The sequence below is a fragment of the Spea bombifrons genome, chromosome 11 (assembly GCF_027358695.1).
Source record: "Spea bombifrons isolate aSpeBom1 chromosome 11, aSpeBom1.2.pri, whole genome shotgun sequence".
NCBI classification, from domain to species: Eukaryota; Metazoa; Chordata; class Amphibia; order Anura; family Pelobatidae; genus Spea; species Spea bombifrons.
In genome coordinates this window covers 38,335,254-38,358,478 of record NC_071097.1, presented here as the reverse complement: position 1 = coordinate 38,358,478, position 23,225 = coordinate 38,335,254, and the positions used below count along the sequence as shown (strand labels likewise).

At 43.4% G+C, this 23,225-nt stretch overlaps 1 protein-coding gene across 1 annotated transcript; it reads right to left on the bottom strand.

Annotated features, from left to right (window-relative positions):
- Positions 1-388: 388 nt before the first annotated feature.
- On the bottom strand, positions 389-23,225 carry HSPA12A (heat shock protein family A (Hsp70) member 12A). The gene is made up of 12 exons (XM_053451157.1): positions 23,110-23,225; positions 14,081-14,169; positions 11,748-11,875; positions 10,270-10,456; positions 9,788-9,892; positions 9,375-9,491; positions 5,752-5,902; positions 4,583-4,669; positions 3,539-3,643; positions 3,191-3,449; positions 1,632-1,735; positions 389-1,185 (listed from the first exon to the last, which is right to left on the bottom strand). Exons 1-12 carry the CDS (start codon positions 23,159-23,161, stop codon positions 551-553), a joined length of 2,019 nt encoding a protein of 672 aa, XP_053307132.1. The 5' UTR covers positions 23,162-23,225; the 3' UTR covers positions 389-550.

The window sequence follows — 23,225 nt, the reverse complement described above, 5'->3', positions numbered from 1 at the left end:
CCTGCAGGAACAGTTAGCAATCTTGTGGCATTTTTAAAAAATCCACGCAAACAGGAGTTAGAAATAAAGCCTTGTTTGCTCTTTCCCACAGAGTTCCTTTAGTGGTTGCAGAATAATCAGATGTTAAAAGATGTAGATACGGTTTGTTTTCCAAATGTTAAAGAGCCAAGACAGGTCATACTTCTTGGGTTCCCAGATTGTGGAGGGAAAAATCTTTGGATTTACATAGGAAAAGCAAGGATGTAGTAGGCACTGCCGCATTTGGCCCCAGGTTTTCCCAAATTTTCTATGAACTATACCAAACTAGAGACCAGCATCGCTCTCTTGACCTCTGCTTAACTTCATGGGCTAAAATGGGTTATGTCTTTCACAATCAGTAACCAATAAAATAATTATTGCAAGAAAATTGACATTTTTTGTCTCTCCTTTGTCTTGACCCCAAATTCCGAATGCCCTTGGACAGCGTAACTAAACGGGACTACACTCCAAACCACAGAGGACCTGGCTTTGGAAGAGATAAAATGGGACTCGACACTTTTAGTGATGACTTCTAATTCAGGAAGTCAATGTTGACTTTCACACTTTTTGAGGTTGCGATGTCGACTGCCGTGGCTTTGATCTCAGTGTCTCCAAACTGCATGATTGTCTGTATCTCCCTACGGTTCAGAACAGGGGAACTTTCGCTCCCTGACAGATCCAGCCTCAGTGTGCCACTTTTTTTAACACCAGAATCTGTGATAAAGTTGACTTCATCCTGCTCACAACTGTAGATATTTATTATTATCATTAGCTGGGAGGGTTTGGCAGGGGTGTAGCTACGTTTCACCGTCTCACCCAAAGCCACTGATTGGTCGGCTAAGATGAACTTGTCAAACACATCGGTGCACCATCGGGTACCATCCTTTAGAAGAAGCTTCTCTGGAGGGTGCTTTCCATCCACATACCGATTTAAGACCCCTACTCCATAGGTCATTGGAGAGCGTCGTACCTTGATTACAGCAGGATCTAGACCAAACAGGACAGCTCCTTTGAGGATAGTTAATCCTACATCATGAGGAATAATGACACGGCATTGGTCACCAAATGCTTGTTGGACGGCCACCTGGAGCAAAGGGGATTCTGCAAATCCACCAACCAAGAAGAGGAATTTCACTCCAGATACCTCTGGTTTCTGAAAGAGATTTTCTGCAAAAAAAATATTATTTACATGATGTATATATTTCATAAAATATGGCTGAAACTAACAATAAAAAAAGAGGCTTTCTCACATTTTATAATAGAGTGAAATAAAAAATAACTGCATAAAAATAACAAATGTATTCATGTTTAACCTGCTGCTAAAAACAATACAATTCTGTTTTAGTCTCTCACTATACACCTGTTTGTGCTGTAGGCCAAAATGGGGAAAATGGGAAATACCAAAATGTATAGTTTTCTATATTCAGTCTACTGTTTGTAACCTAAATATACTTTGTTTTCACTTTGGGCTCAGTTGGCTCTACATGTTTCAATTTAAAAAAATCCCACAACAATTTACAATTTAAAGAATCAACCCCAAAAATGCAATGGTGGTGCAGCTTGTTGGCCCCTTTGCCCACCAAGATTGAAGTCCTCTCCTCCCTCATACTCACTTAGATGTTCGATTATGTGGTCAACTGTGGGTTTGAAAAGAGCGTTCATTGCATCTGGATTCATCCTCAGCATCCCTTGGGACGACCACTTGACAAAGTCCACACTGAATGACAATTAGAAGTCAGAGGACGCAGATAGTCGTTTTGTGTATATCACAACTATGTAACGCTGTTGTTTCAAATGCAAACATTGTTGTGAGTGGTTGTAAACAAGGTATTTAGGGTGGATGCGCATAAACCCTTCATACTCTTCATCTACATTATTTTTCCTCTTTCCCCCTCACTTTCTGTTATTTCTCCTCAATGTAGCTTTTAGAAACAGTTTCCAAAAGTCTAAATGAACCATCAGTAATAACTGCACAAGTTGCACAGGCCTCGGCCTAACCCTAATAGTAGCCACATAGACATTTCTAATAATTATAAATAATAATAAAATACAACTGCCAGTGTTTTATGGCTGGACCTTTGCTTAAGGCCAGCCTGGAAGAAAGATGTGACGGGGGGGGATATGATAGAAACGTATTTAAATACTTAAAGGGAATCAACATGATAAAGGAAGAGAGTTTATTTAAAAGAGGAAATACTACCACAAGAGGACATAGTCTTAAGCTAGAGGAACAAAGGTTTAAAAGAAATATCAGTAAACATTACTGTACAAAACGGGTAGTGTGTGCATGGAGTAGCCTTCCAGCAGAATTGGTAGTGATTAATATGACAAAGGAGTTTAAGCAAGCATGGAAGAGGCATAAGGCTAAACTAGCTATAAGATAAGGCTGGGACTAAGGAAAGTATTCAGAGCTTGGGCAGACTAGACGGGCCAAATGGTTCTTATCTGCTGTCACTCTCTGTATTTCTATCTTTCAGCTGTGACATTGTTTTTGTATCATTAGAGACTAGTGTGTACCTCTGAGATCATAATGATGTGTTTGGTTAGGAGTGAATGATTACCAATGAAGAATTATGATACATTTTTGAGTATGAATTGCCTCACATCTTAGTTTGCTTTAATTCCCAAACATATATGCTACGCATCTTATTTAAAGTTTGCTCACCAAGGGCTATTGGCTTCTGAACTGCTTCAGGCGCTAAACCTTGTTATTTGCGGTATGAACCCCTGGGTGTAAAACTACACAGGCACCAGAAGAGGGCAGCAGTGAACCCCAACCAGATCAGAGGCCATAAGATGATATTACAGCTAGTATTTGCTGCGTGAGCAAGTCCACAATATGAATTTAAGTGCTTCGTATTTGAGTTGTTCATCAAAAGTCTGATGACACCTGGCAGAGATATTCCTGAGAGTGCCAACAGAGGGTGACTAAAATGGTACACAATGTACAGCGTAGGTGGGAAAGAGACAGAAAGTTTAAACACATAAAGGGAGTGAAGATAGGCATAGGGGTAAATATTAGACGAGACCGATGGGTAAAGTTTGAGCTCTTACAGCAGCTGTGAGATGGGACTAGTGGCTGTTATTTGTTGGCTAATTGTATGTTTCCATGTTATGAACTAGAAAACATTTACACCTATTAGTCTTCTTAGCATAAGATTAGGGCACTCACTTGCTTTTGCGCAAGGCGTGTTCCACACTGTGACCTCGGAACTTTTTGTAGTAATCAATGAATGAGAACGGCAAGGTGATGTTTAGAGGGTTGGTTCTGTCTGGGGCTGCTGCTCTTTTACGAGACTCAAAAGCAATCATCAGATCAACCCAGGCAGCCGGCCGCTTCACTTTGAACTGCTCGATAAAATCATCTCCAAAGATTTTGCAAAGAAGCTTCTCAAATTCATAGTCAACACCAAGAGAGCCATGGGGTCCACCTACATGAAGCAAGTTTTGTAAACATTTAAACGTGATATTTTTTCAGGAAACGGCTCTTTCTGATAATTTAATGGCAAAAACCATCTACCTGATGCTTTGTAGAGTTCTTTCAGATGTCCTTCAGGTAAACTAATTTGATGGACGGTCAGGTCTACAGTACCTCCTCCACAGTCAACAACGACATAACGATCTCCTGTAGAAAAGAAGCACCATCCCAATAAGAACATTGCTTATCAATAATAAACTGGAGCCTTAACTTAACATTCCCTTTAAGAACATCTCATATTCATTATGCATCCCCTTGTTGCGCTTACATTCAGTGTATCTGGGATTTTTTTCTCTTATCTGTATGAAACATTGTGATGCTGTCTATGTTTTTTAAAGAAAATGTAAATCCACAATTGATAACTACACCGTCTTTTCCATAACTAACATTGACATGTGGAGTTTATGCGGTCATGATTTACACGCTGAATCCAGGCAAAATTACCCCTCATACCAATTAACATAACTAAAAATAAAGTTAAATATCCTTGCAGGAACCCCCAGGCATGGCCGGGTAAAGGATACAATGACTGCTGGGGCTATTGGGTCTTTTTTAAAAACCATGAAATGTAACCGGTGTCAGCCAAGACACAGTCAACTCACACAAATTTTACTTTTGATGACATTTTTTAAAAACATGAAAATATGGACACTAGAACACAATTTATTGAATTTGGTGTTTTAATGAAAATGGTGTTATCTGAATGCTGTTTATATTTCAACAAAGCATTAGTATTATTTACATATGAGAACATGTTTTAAAGGTAGGTAGTTTTAAGGTAGGTGACATTCCACAAAATCTGCTACTATTCATTACTAGATTGTGTTTATGAGTGAATTTATGAAAATACCAAATACATCCTAATGGAAGACACAGGACTACCATATACACTAATTAAGCAATTATTTATGGTTGACCCATTCATCCAGGACCTCCCCTCAGAAGACTGAAGGAACTGGTTAATAATGTTACATTATTATAAGGTATTTTGGCTCTTAGATAACAGAAAATGAAATGATGAGCTGTGTTCCTCAGTTATTCAGCTGAATACAGACTTGAAACACAATTGCCCTTGGGAGTCTGTACCTTCCTCCAGTTCTGACCATAGCTCCCCAATCACATTTTCCACCAGGAAGGTTCGACTCTGCCGGTTACGACGAACATGCTCTTTAGCTGATCACCCATATGAAGATTGGTCCAGTAATAAAAAACAAACAAAAAAAAAACAACAACAAAACATTATTCTGGGAACCTGAATTGAATTCACCTTAATATCAGCAATGTGTAGGCCGTGTCATAACTAATCTGCTTGAAAGGAGATGTCAACGAAATGTCTTTACTCGCCATTTATTGATAAACGGACAATGTTACAGACAGGAGGCTCCTATTATTCTTTATCTTTCTTTTATAGACTCGCAGCAGCAAAGAAAAAATAATAACGTTTTGAAACTTTTTTTCGCATAAATAGTTATCGAAATACACTTATAACTCCTTGTCCGTTTCCACCAATCAATATGCAGCCAAGTCCTTAACTACTCGATCCCAACTATGTGGAACCCTCATTCTTTGCTGCTCCCAGGAAAGATAAGTCAGTCTTACATGGCTGGGGTGCCCCGCTGTGGTCACTTATTAACAGAAGGCAGATGGTCCCAAGAAGAAAACAATCATCATCTCAATTGTCTGGGATCTTTTAGCAGTTTTTTTCACCCTAAAATGTTTACCTGCAGACAAAGTGAATTGTTGTGTTCTTCTGAGGATGGACAATATACCGGTATGTGCAGTCCGGTATATCAGTTGACTAGATGAAGAATCAAAAGATCTGGCAGACTTGGGGAAGTATTTTTGGCATTTTTTGCTTGGATCATGGGGTTACTGTACAGGCAGAAAACATTCCCAGACTTTCAAATAAAGTCACAGATTCTAATTCCAGATATTTAATTGACAACAGCTACTGAAGATTACATCGGACTATTTTCCAACACCTATGGGGACCTTTGGACATTGGCATTGATACTTGCCTCCTGTCTTTAATAAAATCTGCACTTTATATCGGTGCATTTTTTTTTTTTTTTTCTATCGCTACTATTTCAACAGACGCTCCATGCCAATAAACTTCTGATTTCTATGTAGAGGACCTGTCTGAATTTTGGGACTGCTGTTATAGACTTTTTTTTATATATATATAGAAATAAATAACCCTTAAAAGTGAAACTATTCCCACAAGTCAGTGATGTTATGCTGGAAACTGGTTGTACCTGGATCCGTTGGACCAAAGCCGTTGACTGCTGCTTTGGTGCTGAGATCCATCATCTGATGAAGACGAAGCTTCCTACAGTATATGGAAGCTCCTTCAGGCTCTAGAGCAATGATCAACTGTTCAGGATTTTCGGGGGTTGCCATGCCAGCCTATGATAGGGAACAAAACCAGACCCAAGGACAGAATTCATCACTTATCTCACAAAGACACAGACATAATAGAGCTTTGACAGGAGATGAGGTATGATCTGGTTTGATATGAGCATCTATACATAGTCATGGTTCAGCAAATCAAGTTATATTCTGTAAATGTCTCCACGCGTCGGAAACACAAAACTTTATGTATTAAATGTGTGAGAAGATCTGGAGCTTTGGGAATTTTCTTTTTTGTATGTATGCCTTTCCTACAACTAAAGATGCTTAAGTTTATCTACACAAATCTCTGTTTTCACCAGCGAATGTGCCACCTACAAAACCTCCAGCGTTTGTTAGGGGATGAATCCTTTCCGCAGATTTGCGTCTGTAACACACATCATGAGTGATGCAGGAATTACCAGGTCTTTGCTAAAACATTTAATTATTACACAATAAACCCAGCATTATCTCTTGATGTAATAATCAACTGCCTTGAGCATATTGTGTCATTTCAATAACCAGTTTTTTTTCCCCATTTTATACCTATTTTTCAATTTTTATCATAACGAGATACCCTATCTCATAGGCAAGTTATTTTATGCAAGTTATTTTAGAGTCTAGCTGCAAGGGCCCTGCGGCTGACCCTATTTTTTGTATTTATTTTTTGTATTTGTTTTAATAAATGTATCTATGTTTCTAAACCACTGCACACAGTTTTACTGATTGGATACTTTTAAACATTCTATAACACACAACACCAGCTGTATTCTAACATTCAGGGACCTCATTAGAGAACGGTAATCGTCTTTATACTAACGTGTCTAATGCTTGTGTAGCACTAAGTACGAATGATAATAACAAGTTAGCATCTCACTGATTAACAGCATTTGCCAGCTTAATGTTTCATATCATTGGAGAGAATGAAATAAAACTGCAGGTAACACCCTGCAGGCTACAGAAAGCCAGTTAATGACCAAGAGGCTTTTCAGGAGAAGCAACATGCATAGAAATAAGTAGTAAGCCCAAAAAGTGAAAGTGAAAGTTACCGTTGTGTTTTTTTGTTTTTTTCTTAACAGGCTGCATTTTTGCTGAACCGGAGGAACGAGTTGCCAAGCACCTGGCAGTGAAAGGGTTAATATTCTTTTACATTCTGTGACATTTACCAGTAGCGTATCTATGGGGGGCGACTGATGAGTCTGCCCGGGCACACAAAGCATGGGAAGCAAGACAGACCCGGACTAGCCTACCGAGATATTTCCCAGTAGGCTGTCCCCCCTGCGGTCTTCAGGCACCATGAGCGCTGGTCTGGGTGGCAGGCGCGCATGGGTGAGCCGGGCCGGGGGGCAAGATCATAATCTCCCTCTAACTGGACCAACTTTAAGGGAGTGCAGGGTCTGTCACTTCACACCTCGGCTTCTGTGCTCCCTATGCACCAGCAATTGATGATGGGATACAACGTCATATCGCAGCGCTCTGCATTTATTACCGACCCACAGTGCTTAGGGAGCACCAAAGCAGAGGTCTGGAGGGAGCACCTCGCAATGTCACAACAGGATGGAAGATGAAGAGGAGAAAGGTAAAAATGGGAAGAAAGTATGGGCAGACGTGTATACGGGCAGTGTGTATGTGCATGTATGGACAGGCTTGGTTAAGGGCAGTGTATTTGTGTGTATATAGGTAGTGTGTGTGTGTGTGTGGGCAGCGTGTATGTGTGTATAAGGGCAGCGTGTATGTGTGTATATAGGTAGTGTGTGTGTGTGTGTGGGCAGCGTGTATGTGTGTATAAGAGCAGCGTGTATGTGTGTATATAGGTAGTGTGTGTGTGGGCAGCGTGTGTGTGTATAAGGGCAGCGTGTGTGTGTATAAGGGCAGCGTGTATGTGTGTATAAGGGCAGCGTGTATGTGTGTATATAGGTAGTGTGTGTGTGTGGGCAGCGTGTGTGTGTATAAGGCAGCGTGTATGTGTGTATAAGGGCAGCGTGTATGTGTGTATAAGGGCAGCATATATGTATGTATAAGGGCAGTGTATGCTGTAAATCCAGTGAGTGAATGTAAACATGCATGGGTTAGGCATATGGGTCATTGGAGACCAACGATTAAGGTTTGAATCTTTACAGCAGAAAAAACGGATGACTAGATGGGGGCCGCCGCGGTCCGAACTGCCGGCAGATTCTATGTTTCTGTTATATATTTGCATTGAGGCTGAGCCAATACAATATTAAACATCGGTGGAGAGGATGAGCTCATACCATACTAAACACTGGCAGAGAGAGTGAGCTCCTAGGGCAATAAATTGCAAATGTAATGAGCATAATAAACACTGGTGGGTTGATAAGTGATGAGCGGTGCTGGAAATCTGTTTAAATCCGGAACATGTCGGGTCTTTCGGGATGCAGGGCTGTAATGGGTGTCATATTTCTCCTCTAATCAATATATTGTGCTGTTCATCATAAAGTGCAAGGGTTAATGTGCCTGTGAGGATGAGCTGCTGCTAAGTGCTTTCTTGGCCAGATATCTTGGTGCTAAGTGACTGTTAGCATTAACCCTTCACTTCCTGATTTGAGGCCAATCCTTTATTTTCACTGGAAATGTTATTTAGATGAGAAGGATTTGGTGTAAATCACCCACATCGTGTAGAATAGCAATTATAACCCTCTCATTCTTAACATCAGCTGTAGAATTTTTCTCCTGGTCAGATAAAAATGTTTCTAACCCTTTGGAGTTACCTGGATTTCTGCACATATCGGTCATTAGATTTCATCTGATCTCCAATTAAGTCACAACAATAGACAAACGCAGTCTGCTTCGACCAATAACACACAAATCACGATTTCATGTCTTTCTGTAAAGGATTTTCTGCTGGGCCTTGTGTTGTTGTCTTGTTGCACCAATCAATGTATGTTGAGCTTCTTAATTCTTCCATTGATGACACCAAGCTGTCCAGGGCCAGAGGCAGCAAAACTGCCCCAAACCATGATGCCCCCCCTTTATAGTTGAGAGGAGGTTTTTCTCATCCGCTCCAGACTCGCTTTTGCAAACATTTTTTGGACAGCGTTGACTTTCTCTGTGATGTCCTCCCATGAACACTGTTCTTGCTCATTGTTTAATGTATGGTAGACTCGTAAGAAATGTTAAGTAATCTGGGCTGCGCTCTCGCAGTCGTCTTTGCTGGAAACCCACTCCTGGACTGTCTCCATTTAGCTTTATGCAAGTTAACAATCCTTATTCCTAAATCTTTAGGAGCTTAACACTTGGAAAGGTCTTTAGCCTAGGGGTTCGTATACTTTATGCACTCCGCACTGTGAATTTGTACATGGTGCATTCAAAACATAGAATTCTTTATTTTTAGTTGAAGCAGATTGCATTTGTCTATTGCTATGACTTCGGTTAAGATCAGATTTTATGAGCATGATCTGCATAAATTCCAAAGCGTTCACATACTTTTTTACCACATAAAACAAACAAAAAAAGATCTAATCTACGATACCTTGTATGCCGCCTGCCTCATGAACTGCTTGGCTGGCTGTTTCCAGATGGCTGGAACTGTAATGACCCAACGGACTTCTGCGTTATCCATTTCCATTCCCGCCTGATCGCTCAGCTCCTGAAATCCAAGAGTCATACAATAAAACACTACAAGGGGTGTAGGGGTATTTGGGTCTGTTTATGGATGCTGTAGATTTTAATATCACTTTGATTATTATCACTGTTTGATTATTAGTGACTAAGCCCCCTTAATCAGAAACAGACTAGTATCTGTGAGCGGTGTCTTTATCTGTAAGCTGGAGCAATCTTTTTATAACCCAATTATGCTCCTTCTGACAGGGACTTCACTCCCTATTTCTTCTTAATGGTTTATGGTCGGCTTTTTTGGTGAAACAGCTGTAAAAAAAATGTCACCTTCAACGCTTGTTCCTTGAAGTACTGCAGAGCGTAGGTAAATATCTCAAGTGCTTTCACTTTTTTGCCGTTCGCTGCTGTGAGATCTGTTTCCATGGTAAGGTCCTAAAGAATTGGGAATAAAATTGGAAGTTACAGAGCAACTTTTGGTCCATGTCTTAATTCCAGCTCAAAGAGACCCCTTCTGGGTGGGGAAAAGGGGTTTTGGAACCAGCTATACATTATTCTACAGAAAAAGTTCTGGCAAACCAGTCTCCCATCTACCCTCATTCCAAGCATTGCCTTTCCTGTTAATAAAATATTATAAATATCTGCATAAATATCTGTACTAGGCGTCAGTAACCAATTCGGTGGCATGGCCTGGGGTATTTATAAGTAATATCTGGATGATTCTGATTAGTGTGATCGGAGGGGCCATGCACACATTATCTTTCCAGGGTTTACACGCGATTGCCCAGTACGCGCCGTAGCCGTGCCATTACCGTGCTACTGTGCAGCTTCATCTTAAACTTCTCAAAGTACAGCCAGTGCCTGGATTCACTGGGTTCCAGGTCGTGGTAGAAATCACGGGCGGCAAAGCCAAAGCTATGAAACTTTCTGTCAGGCATCAGTAAGATGGTGGTTGGGGTCTTCTGATTGGACACCCCGGGGTCTCCTCCTTCCCAGCGCCTGCAACACAGCAAGTCATTTTGTCATTGCTTTTCATGGAAAAGGGACGATGTGAAGCTGGGGTGCTGCGTGGTACATTTCCCGGGGTTCGACATGGTTTTCGCCACCAGAAACGTCCACGAGTCTTGTCACAGACATCCTATTCACTGCACGAATACGTTGCCTGCCCTGGCCCCATTAAAAGATAATGCTAACCTCCCTTTCTGTACATGATCAATAATCAATAATCATGAATTACTTCATAAACGTAAAACATAAATTACTGCATTCACTTCTCAAATCCTGTGTTGCAAAACCTAAAGACAGTCTAAAGATGTGCATGAATTGGTAAAATGCGTGGGATTTTCTAGTTACCCAGGAAGAAATTATTATTATTACCTATTATCTTGACGCTTTTTTGCAGGTCTAGTTTTCTTTTATTAGTAGTTAATGAATCATCGTCCCCAAAGAACTATCCATAAAATACCAATTCCATAGACTTTAATTGATTTCTCAGAAGCTGCTGAATACACATCCTGCCCTGTCCTCTTCCCTCCCTTTGCAGACAGGATCATGTCTCTCCAGGGAAGAACCTTATATGTTACAACGGATACACCACATTTTTTATAGCATTTTTTACATTTAATTAAAGTCCCCCTGTCTCCCTGTGAGCGCTTCCATGTGAGGGGCTGCAGGACTGCCCAGCTGGATAGGGCATTGCAAATTTAGGCTTATGTCTTCTCGCTGAGAGGAGGATATTAAACCTCAATCATTGAGATACAAGACAAGCATTTGTCTTGTATCGGTTTCACTTCATATCAAGTGGATCTGGACACACCGTTACAGCGAGTTTAGCTTAAATACTGGTTACTTGCTTGCCCTGAAGTGTCATTTAATCTGTTAAAACAAGCTATGATTTGATTTGCTATAAGCGACCAGGTGTGTTTATTAAATGTGTATGCAGCATTGTGACATCATGCTGTATCATGTCCTTGTCACATTGGCACATTGTACGTGTCCAAGGGTCTTCTCATTGCAGACACTGTAGTGCTAGTGGGCTGCCAGCTGCCAGCTTTGTATGCTTTTGCGGGACTTAAAGTCTAATAATGTGAACCAAAGTATTTTTTTGGCTTGATGATTCTGGATTACACAGAACTGTAGATATCTGCAGCAGAAGGAGAGACTAAAAAGTGGGAGGCTGTGCATGGGTTAGGGGTTAACCGCATGGTAAAACAAGGCACAATTCCGGGAGGCTACAAATCATGTTCCCATCACTGCCTCCTCCGAGATCCTTCTGCATTGCGGCTCTTACCTCATTATATGAATACATTCTGGCTCCTTGGAGAAACTGTAGGCGTAGCCACTGGAAGTGGTGCCAAAATCAATGGCTACAACAACCGAGAAGGTCGGCTCATCAGAGGCGCTGGGGTCCGAGTCTCTCTGGGGGGGAAAGATCTCCTGTTACAGCCACTCTGTCATTAAAGCTATTTTGGTAACACTAATTTGTCGTTAACACAATTCAGCTCCTGCTCAATCCTTTCTTCACCGACGTAAGCTGAGCTTTTATTAACGTTACTGATATATTATTAAAGGTAGGATGTGATGAAAAGCATTGATGGTTGAGGCTGGTTAGAATGACTGTGAGGGTGCGCATGCACCTTGACCTGGCACACTAGACAGCCTGGATTCCTTTCCTGAGAAGTCATTAATGTCACTAGGAAATACACGGCCCCGAATCTAAAGAATATGAGCCATTCACTTTCCAAATGTACTTTACCTTTAGACATCAGAGGGGTTCAGTGACACCTCCTGGGAGAAGTAACGTGTCTTAGTTAGCAAGTCCATGAAGCACACTGGTTTAATGCAGGGAGATTTTATCAACCAAATTGAGTTTTTTTTCTCTGGGTAACTAAAATAAAAGCCATGGGAGGGGTATTAAATATCACCTATCAAGAGTTCAGTAAAGCAGAACTGTCCCTTATAGAAGGTACTAATGGGGCCCCTCAGGAATCGGTACTGGGACAAATACAGAAGCTCTTAATGATGATGTGTGTCTTTTTGCAAATTATATAAAGTCATTCCTGGGGGAACACGTCAAGTGGCAAGTGAAATTCTAAGTAAATTAGAAGAATGAGGAGAGCAGGGCAGCTCCAGTTTAATGTTGATAAATGTAAAGTAATGCACTTGGGGCGTAAAAGTTACAAAATATAGCATTGGGAGCCCTGTGCAGTCAGTTACAACAGAAGAAGCAGACTTAAGCATAAAAAAGCCGCTTTTCATTTGGGTCAGAAAACTGTTGGCATATGAAGTACAGGTATGGGATTCTTTCTTGAGCTGTCTTTGGTTGGGGGACTTGGCTAAGCTAGTACTATTTGCAGTGTTTTTTGGCCACTGACATTGCAATGGGAGTCTGGGAGGAGTGGATGTTGCTTTTGGCTTCTGTAGGGAATCGGCTTCCATGACTGCAAAGCTTCAGGTGTTTCTGCGGTACGTGGCTTTCTGAATCACAGGATGGCAGATTTGACTTTCTTATTAAGTACACATATTTTGCTGATATTGCTAAGCAGCTTTGTGGGTGGCAGGCGTTAAAGGGTTAAGAGGTGCTTGGTGACTATAGGTTATCGCCAGGAGTTTGGGTCTCGTTTTTTCCCCATAAGTGCTTCAATAATCCTTATCTATAACATATATTTGAGGTTTGAATAGAAGTCTGGTGTTTTGAGGTGGGCTGCTGAGATGGAACGAGAAATATTATTCTAAAAGGTCCACTGGGCTGGGGATTGAATCTGAGGTAAGGTGGCATCTTAGTTTTAGGTAGTGGTGGTGTGAGCAGGACCTTCTCATGGGTCTTATCCGACTATGCCTTCAGTGACGTTCTTTATCTTGGTACATTTTGCTGGCTGATCAATGCTGTTGATTGCAATATTATTAAGCTTGTAAATATTCATTACCTGTCCTTATTATGAACATCTGTCCCAGGCAGCGTCAGCATAAATAATACCCACTGTGAACCACAAAGCTGTCACAGGAGGAGGTGGTAAGGGAAATCTGCACTTAGGAGCAGCTGCATCATTAATTATGGCATGGAACGGCAATGTAATTTATAAATAAATGTGAAATTCAGTCACATTCTGCCTTTCATACAACAAAAAGTGGAATCAGCACACAGATCAAACGCATACTGCAAATACGATTTAAAAGCATTGATATTGGGGATTCTGTCACACTTTGTCAGCACTACGCATTCTGCTGTGCATTCTGTGGCGTGTGGCCCCAAAACTGTGTCTAGAGGGGGCCTGGTAACACTCTGTTCATAAAGCTCCAGGGTCATCATCATTGTGTAGTTTATTTTAAAAAAAGCCAATTCCATCATGTAGCCGCACATGCGCATCTCCTCAACATTCTCTGTATCAAAGAACGGCTTTGACTAAATGGCAGAAAATCCTTGTCTGCCCCAAGGAATAAATCAAATGGCAGACATGTTATGATACGATCCTACATCATGATTGCATCACGTGGTTTAGCTCATGGCTATCGCGGTCCAGTTTTGTTGTTACTACTGCCATGTCTCGGTAAGTTGGCCCAGCAGCTGGTACTAAATACTCATCCAAGGATTCCTATGAGCCAGTAATAAAAGAAAGACCTTACCACTATGATATGAGATGGAGATAAAGGAGTAATTCCTGGGTCACCCAAGCTTCTGGCAGGTGAGGAATACGCTGACGTGGACACCCGCTCTGCAAAAAACAAAACAGCCATATTGTAAATCCCCGTGACGAGCCCACAACGCCACATTGCCACTAACATCTATTCATAGAAACTGTATTAAATGATGTTAATTCCTCATAAGCAACATTCACGCTAGATTATTATATTATTATTATACCAAAAAATGAACAATGAACAAGTTACACTCTGAAGAAGCCGACGTGCTATCGGCGAAACGCGTCGAGACTAATAAATTGAAGATTTTTATGGCTGTTTACCGGAGTATCCATTCGATTTAGCATTTGCACATTACAAACAGACAGCAGAGCACACTGTCAGGATGCCACGGCCCCAGAACTGCCCAGATCGCCTTCAATCTGCTTTTTAAAACTATAAAAATAGGTCACTATCTGAAATATTTGAAGGCTTCTCTAAAGACTATGAATAACCCCTGGGGTGGCAGGGGTAGCTCCAGGGGCCGCAGTAAGTACCCAAAAGCATCATAAATATCTTTTGGCTTCTTCAGAAGATAATTCTTTCTCTTTATTAAGTGGTCGTGATCAAATAACGGCATTAGGAATTATCTTGGTGGCAATAGTAATGATAAAATGAAAATACGCTGGGTAATGAAAATGCAGGTACACGATGGAGCAAATCAGGGTCCAGGAAAGGAAACAATGTGGTTTTGGGAGAATAAGTCAGGATTTGAGTAAATAATAGACCAGATATTTCAATGTAACCCCTCAAGTGATTTTAGTGATTGCTGCTGTCACTGACTCGCCTGCAGTTCTTATGGAGTGACCAGCAGATGGCGAACTGCAAAGCACATGGATGAGGTGAAAAAAGGGCCATTGGAGTTTGGAGAGAGGAGTTGAGAGCTGGATGCCAGAGGTGAAGGAACTTTTCTGAGAGAGAAGGAGAGTGAGAGAGGCCTAGGAACAGAGGCCTGCTTGAAATCCATGCTCAGAGGAGAGCTGCAGCATCCTGACAGAATCTTCCAGCAGACAGAGATACAGAGCTGTTTGCAGCAGAGTTGGCAGTGAAGAGGTTAAAGGCTGGATTGCCCTATTGCAGGTGGTGGAGTTATAAGCCTAAAACCTCTCCCCGTCTCCACAACAGGGCGCCCCGAATAAAGATTTTGATCTCCAGTCCCACTGACATACTGAGGTTTCCAATACAATTCAACCCATACTGTGGAGTAAGTTACTCATGGGCACCAACTAAAGGTACCCAGCGGCCACTAGGGCGAAGATCAGGGTGGGCCGCAGTGATTGTTGTGGGTGGGTGAACCTTGTATTGTATATTGTACATTCTGTATATTTCATTCTGCTATATTTCATGTTTTCGGTTATATTTATGCAGAGTGTTTTGCTGTGCAATACAAAGTTAATTATAAGTTAGCACTGTGTCAGTTTTATTAAACACTTGGCTGTTCCCATCGGGACCCCCATCCATACCCCGGATGCTCCGTGGGGTGGGGGCACTGCCACAGTTATGTACCCCAACTCCCAGGTAGCGGAGGCTCAGGATTGGCCTGCAGAGCGCAAAGAGGTAACGGGGTAAAGGACCACAGAGATATTGGTGGGTCTACCAAAAAACCCGTTACATCAAGAAGAAAAAACAATATCAATCAGAAACAGAAATTGCTACATATTCTATCACTTTAAAGGGATATATGGAATAAAACGCATAACCTGTCAGTTTTTATACTGCATTGGTAGCGTCTCTACTGGACACATGTTACGTTAAAGAAGCGGTAATACTTTGTTCATTGTAGAGTCCTAGATTTGGGCTCCTCTCCTGCGACAGGTATTTGCAGAGACAAATAAACTCCATTTGTGGAGAATGATCAGTGATGAGAGAGGGAGCTTCTCGCTCAGCTAGGATCAGTTAGTGAGAAGCTCCTTTTGTAGTCACAGCAAGTAACGGAAGCTGCGTGGCTGTCTGATAATAAGGAAAAGGTGAGGCTCAGAGTTACTCAGGATCCCCGGCCAGCAGCTTGTAGTCACAGGAGCCGAGATAATCAGCAAACATACATTATTCCAGTGGCTGACCTCGTCCTTTAGTATGCGGCTTCTGGCTGGATACACATTATTATTATTAATATTATTATTATTATTGTTTTCTATAGCTCCATCACATTCCGTAGCGCAGCATGGGCCCATTTATCCGCCGGACAGTCCCATGTACATCATTTCATCAGACTTGGGCTTAAAGTGCCAGGGACGATTTTTCTCCCCAGTCTGGGCTCTGCGCGCATGCATTTACGTAATGATATCTGAATGCATGTGTGCCTCCTAAGTGATTGCTTTATGTGCATTATGCCTTTGTGTGTCGGGTGCCGCAGTGTTTCTGCTACGGTGACATAAGATTTATTTCAATACTGTCTCGGCAGATGAAGGCTTGGTTATGGGGGGAATTTCATGCAGCTTTGTGGGATTTGCTTTATATGCTCTGTATGATGACCTTTCCCCCGACTTCATCTGGGGTTCCTTTCCTGTCGCCTTAATAAATACAGTTTCTGGGGATGCCACGGACTGGGCCATTTAATCCTAAACTGAAGTTCCAGAAAAGAAGTGGTAGTTATTCTACTGAACATCCGAGGGCAAGCTAATGCACTGGCACTGTGATGTGTGTGCGTGTGTGCGTGTGTGCGTGCGCATGTATAAGTAATTACAGTCGTGTGAAGTCCTTTATGAATTCTATGCTTTTACAAATCAGGACATAATAACAAACACGTGTCATGATTTATTCAACAAAAATAGAGCCAAAATGGATTTTCGACCTTCTAAGCAACAGTTATCACGCCCTGAAGTGTGAAACCATAGAATCCAAAGAGGGTGTACTTTCTTTTTCACACGACTGTATGTTGGAAGGTGTTTCTTGGAACAATGTTGCCCCCGGGACCGCCTGATCTTATCCGCCGATGCACATTGTAATCATTTTTACTTTGTTACTATAAACTCTTACCCAGAAGCAGCAGGGAAGGGGAAAGGGCCTGCAGAAGGCATGTTAAACTATTCAGGGGACAGACGGGATGGACGGCCTCTGTGAGGAATGCAGGCTTAGTCTGCGCTGCGGAGGAAGCGGTCGGGAATGCGAGGTCTGGATTTGGGCCCCCTTTGCTCAAGAACTGAAATTCATATTTAACATGTTGCTGTTATGATATAAACAGATATCATCCAGAATCATATATTACATACAACTACGTTCCCAGCAACAGCCTTCTGCATGTAGTTCCTTGCAAATATAGGAGAGAACCTCATGGTGCCTTCTCCTACCATCTCAGTGCCCCCCACAGGCTCAGTGCCCCCCGCAGGCTCAGCGCCCCCCGCAGGCTCAGCGCCCCCCACAGGCTCAGCACCTCTCACCATCTCAGTGCCCCCTGCAGGCTCAGCCCCCCCCCACATGCTCAGTGCCCCCCGCAGGCTCAGCACCTCTCACCATCTCATTGCCCCCCACAGGCTCAGTGCCCCCTGCAGGCTCAGCGCCCCCCCCAAAGGCTCAGTGCCCCCCGCAGGCTCAGCACCTCTCACCATCTCAGTGCCCCCCACAGGCTCAGTGCCCCCTGCAGGCTCAACCCCCCCCCACAGGCTCAGCGCCCCCCCGCAGGCTCAGCACCTCTCACCATCTCGGTGCCCCCCACAGGCTCAGCGTCCCCCACAGGCTCAGCACCTCTCACCATCTCAGTGCCCCCCACAGGCTCAGCCCCCCCCACAGGCTCAGTGCCCCCTGCAGGCTCAGCGCCTCCTTCCAAACTAGTTCCCTGTATCTGTCCTCATCAGCTCAGATCATTTCTTTCATGTTGTAGATATTAAATGGGGATATTGTGGAAGTCTTTATAAAAAAGACATGGGAATAAAGGTCGTTTTATGTTTTCAAAATAACTGCCCCTTCCTAATGACTCCATCTTTAAAGATACAAAGAACTATGTTTGCAGATTACGTGCCAGAATCTGAACCCACCATGGACTAAAGAAGCAAATGACTTGTGTAGGTAGGAGACATGCGCAGCGCAGAGAAGAGCTGGTTACCAGGGGGAATGTGTCATTTGGTGAGGGGGAGCTGAACAGGATTAACCCTCATTACAGGATTAACCCTCATTGCACAACTCATTGCTTTAACCACAAAAACCTTCTAACCTTCTTCTTACCCTGCTGCTATTGAGCGCTTAGGCCCTGAGCTCGTGACAAAAATCAATGTAATGTAACATCATGGTAAATCCGCGTATACAGGTATATATATATCTATATATATATCATGTGGCAGAACTATCCATGAGGTGGGCGGCACTATCCATGAGGTGGGCGGCACTATCCATGCGGTGGGCGGCACTATCCATGCGGTGGGCGGCACTATCCATGCGGTGGGCAGAAGTATCCATGAGGTGGGCAGCACTATCCATGAGGTGGGCGGCACTATCCATGCGGTGGGCAGCACTATCCATGCGGTGGGCAGCACTATCCATGAGGTGGGCAGCACTATCCATGAGGTGGGCGGCACTATCCATGCGGTGGGCAGCACTATCCATGAGGTGGGCGGCACTATCCATGCGGTGGGCAGCACTATCCATGAGGTGGACGGCACTATCCATGCGGTGGGCAGCACTATCCATGAGGTGGGCGGCACTATCCATGTGGTGGGCGGCACTATCCATGTGGTGGGCAGCACCATGTGCGATGTAACATGAAGCCGCACTGTGTGGGGGGGTCACCAGTAGGGGGCGTCCTCACACCTATTTGATTGCTTCACCTTAAGCTAGGTTGCTGCTCCTGTAGCTCACTGATCTCCAAGACCTTCAGGTTTAAGGCTTTAGAACTTTCTCTTTTGAGCAGAAGAAAGATGGATTCGTGATGATTGCCTCTTTAAGGGTGTTGTGCTCTTATTCTGATTGAGCGCCTTTGGACTTTTCTTTATTTCACCGTGCTCTTGTTCAGTGCTGATGTCTTATTGCCTCCACGAGTCTTCCGCCCCATTACCCCTCAATCACCTAATAGATTGTAAGCTCCCAGGAGCAGGCTCTTCTTCTCCTCCTGTTCCACTCTGTCTCAATGTATGTTAATCTATTTTAACGATATTGTTCGTTTTTGGCTCTCACTTATTGTAACAGCGCTACAGACCCCGCAGGTGCCATATGAACAAAGTCATTTTCCTGATGTAATTGCTTAGACGGAGAGCCCGTCGCTTGGACATTATTCATTTTCTGTGGACTGCTTAGTGCTGCCGTCCCTGATGACCTTGTGGAAGAAAAGTCATCAACCATTCCGCGTGCAGATGTCCGCAGGGCCGGCCGGAACGCGCTGCAGACGGCATCTCCCTTTGTAGATATTCAATATTTTCCTTTCAAATGTTTGAAAAAATTGGACAGAAGCCTCAACCGAATGACCAGACATCGTCACACAGCCTGAGACAGCAGAAAAATGTCAATCAGCCCTGCGTACTCGGCCCTTTTTTCAATTCCTTAATTCTTTAGGAGAGCTTTGAACACATAACAAGCTTTCCGGATACTGCTTCTACTGGAAGTCTGTTCCAAGTACCTACTGCACTTTAGTTAAAGTAGAATTTTCTCATTACCCCAAAGTCTTTCAACTGTGACCTCTAACGCTCTTTTTATTACAAATGTTACATTTTATACTTAATGGCTTAAAAAGAAGTTTTCCCTGAGAAAAGATTTGATCATTAAACACAGAATCGGGGTCTGGGTTACTGTTGCCGGCTGCTTATACAGCGCATCAGAAAATTCTGGATCTTACTTTTGTTTTTATTCTTTTTACAAAATTTGCTTATAATCGTAACCTTCAAACCTAATTCCCTGGTTTTCGAAATTGTGTTGAAGCCAGCGATGACCCGCATGAGAGTTCCTGGACGTCTAATGAGCAGAACGCGCAAAAAGTCATACAGCTGCCCTAAATCGGAGTCGCATTTTGCCAAACATTGGTGCCAAAGTCAGGTTGCGCCGGGACAGTGCGCTGCTATAATTTTTGCAGGATTTATATGAAGTTACCCACAAATGGTGAGCAGACATTGCAATGAAGCATCTCACAAAAAAGCGAGCAGGGAGCGGGGTTTACAGCGAGGGGTATTAGTGGCAGCGAGGGGGGGGGTTCTGCCACTTTACAGATTTCTGGTCAGACCTCACATAGAGTAGTGGGTACAGTGCTGGGGACCCCATCTCCAGAAGGATGGTGACAAGAAAGAGATGGGAAAGACAGATGAGAGAGAAAGAGAAGAGAGAGAAGGGATGGAGACATAAAGAGATTTAACAAAGGACAGAATCTAACACTAGAGGGTCAAAGGCTGATATGGAATAAAAGAAAGCTTTCCTTTTAGTGTGAGCGATAAGTGGAACAGCCTCCCAGCAGAAGTGAATGGGATAGGCATATGGCTCCTGAACCATAGATGAGACCAATAACTTGCTTGTGTGTTTCTTGCCGCACTGTATAGACTGCGGGGTAATTTCACATGCTTTGTTTTGGGTCATTTTGCTGGGCCATGACTGTACCAGCAGTTTATTATCACAGCGCATGGTCAGACCCCTGGACTGATCGCAATCTCTGTATGATTTCATGACACAAATCTGCTTTTCCTTGCTGTTTTTTTTTTAAAGCCCAACTTCATCCATTCGCAGGTTGGGGCTTTTGGCTGATTTATCACCCTGTACAGCCTGACGAGGGCAGAAGGAACGCATGAAGGGCAGAAGCTCCTTTCCAGCAAACGTGAGACAAATACTGAGTGACCCTTGTGTGGCACAGAAGGGTAGGGAATGGGGTTATAAATTTAGCTGCTAGACGAGTTCTTCTAGGAAATGGCTTAAAATGGCTAAACATTTAATCAATGCCTCATTCATGCACACAAAAAGCCCCGCCCCTGTCACACCTCTAACCACACCCCCTGAAACAAAAGTGACCTTCCTCAGACATTTAAAATTTGGGGCGAGTGGGAAAGGAACCTAAAAAAAAATCAGTAATTATGGGCTCTTTGCAAGGACCACAGACAGTTCAGTCCTATGAGATAATAATAATAATAATCATAATTAATAATAATATTTCCAGGTAATAATTAAAGCCATCAGTGCAGCGTAACAGGCCCGATGATGCAGAATGCTTTCTGTCTGTAGGGCGGGGGTTTGGGTTGCGGGAGTTGGGGCTTTAGGGCCGTAATCTGCCACTAAGAGCCCTGGTGGCTTGGAATTATATCTTATATTTTATAATATTTATTTGCAGCACTAAATACTCTGGAAATGGCGCATGGAACAGGATTTTATGTTGCTGCTCCATAAACCTTGCCAGCATTTCTAGAAATGTGGTGGCTGGAAGGGTGCAGAGTGCTGGGCAGTATCACAGCCTGTCTACCCCTATCTGTCCTGGCGGGGGCGCAATTCCTGTCCGCACTGCAGGGTAGGGGAACCATCTGCCCATCAGATCCTCCCTGATTCTCTGCATGCTAATAAAGGTCTCCTTTAACAGAAACGAACAAAAATGCACATGACTGACAGATCCAGCAGACATTAATTCAAATTATCAGGGGGTAATTGGTGAAAGAAGCTTACAATTGTGGTGGGAAATACGTTGCATGGCTTTCCAGTGGAGGTATAAATGAATCCAGAAAAAGGCATGCTTTTTCTCTGGATGGAACCTATTTAACATTATTACAGCACAAACTTTGTGATATTGTCTTGTGACCAAAATAAATACAATAAGATGTCTTCTCTATAATATCCATATGTGTGTGAGCGGCAGGTTAGTGCGTACTGCGCCAGACCCCAGCACCCGGGCCCAGTGCCCACTTCTGCCCGCTGCCCCTATAACCAGATTACAAGTAAAGTCACTGAGAAGAAAAGGCCTAAAATATCTCAAATGTTGGGTCTACTTAACCCTGTAGATGCCAGGAAGATGAATGTTTGCTGCCCCTGGGTTGGAGTGACAGGAGCCTGCAGCTGGTGGGCGCTGCACAGATCTCACACATGGATTTACCCCATTGTGTGGACTCAATGGTCAAAGAGTACATGTCCCTAAAGCCCACGCCCCAGTCTACAGGACAAAGCCCCCAAACCTCCACATCACCCTCTTACACCCCCTAATTAGCATGCCCACAACCATTATATATACCCCACGCAAAAATCCCACACTACAAAATAACGATCCCAGATCACCCCACATGGCGATGTCTACAAATCCCAAACTCCAAATTCTCATTCATTCACAAACTAAGAAGAATCTTCCCAATGCGCCTCTTACCCCAAAAATCCACAACCAACCAAAAAAAACCCTACTCCCCCCACTGTGAGCCAACGCCACAACCCAACTATACTCAGCAAGAATAATGCCCCTCTCCCCAGTCACACCTTGCAGAAATGGCCTTAGTTATACCTCCAGCCCACAGTCACCCCCACACCCAGCGGTAATTATACCTCCAGCCCACAGTCACCCCCACACCCAGGAATAAACGTTCCCAAGTTACCCCCACACTCAGTAGCAATAACACCCCCACCAGCTCATAGTCATCCCATACGCAGCAAGAATAATGCCCCCAGACCATAATCAAAAGTGGGAATTACAGCCCTATTCTGTGAGAATAGTACCCCCAGCCCACAGTTACCCCACACCCAGCAAGAATAGTACCCCCAGGCCACACCCAGCAGAGCTAAGGCCCACAGTCAACCCTCACCCACCAGGAATAGTACCCCCAGCACACAGGTATTACCCTACCCAGTAGTGATAATGCCCCAGTTACCCCAGCACTAAGAGAATAATTACTCCACAGCCCACAGTCACCCTGCACTCACACTAAGTGTCCCACACTGTAGGGAAATACCCCCTCACTCTCACTCGCCGATGCCCCCCGGTGACAGTTCAGAAAGGGTCTTCCTGCTCTTTCACTACATGGTACAAACACATTGCACGCCATCCACTGCAAGGATTATCGGTAAAGTGTGCGGCAATCATAGGGTTAAGCCTTGGTGTCTCTTACCTGCAGCCTGGACCTCCTTGGCAGACATTGTGGTTGTGGGAAGATGCTGCATGCAGCTGCTGCTTCGCTGCACTAACCTTGCTGACTGCAGATGCTCATGTCTCAGCCATTGCAGT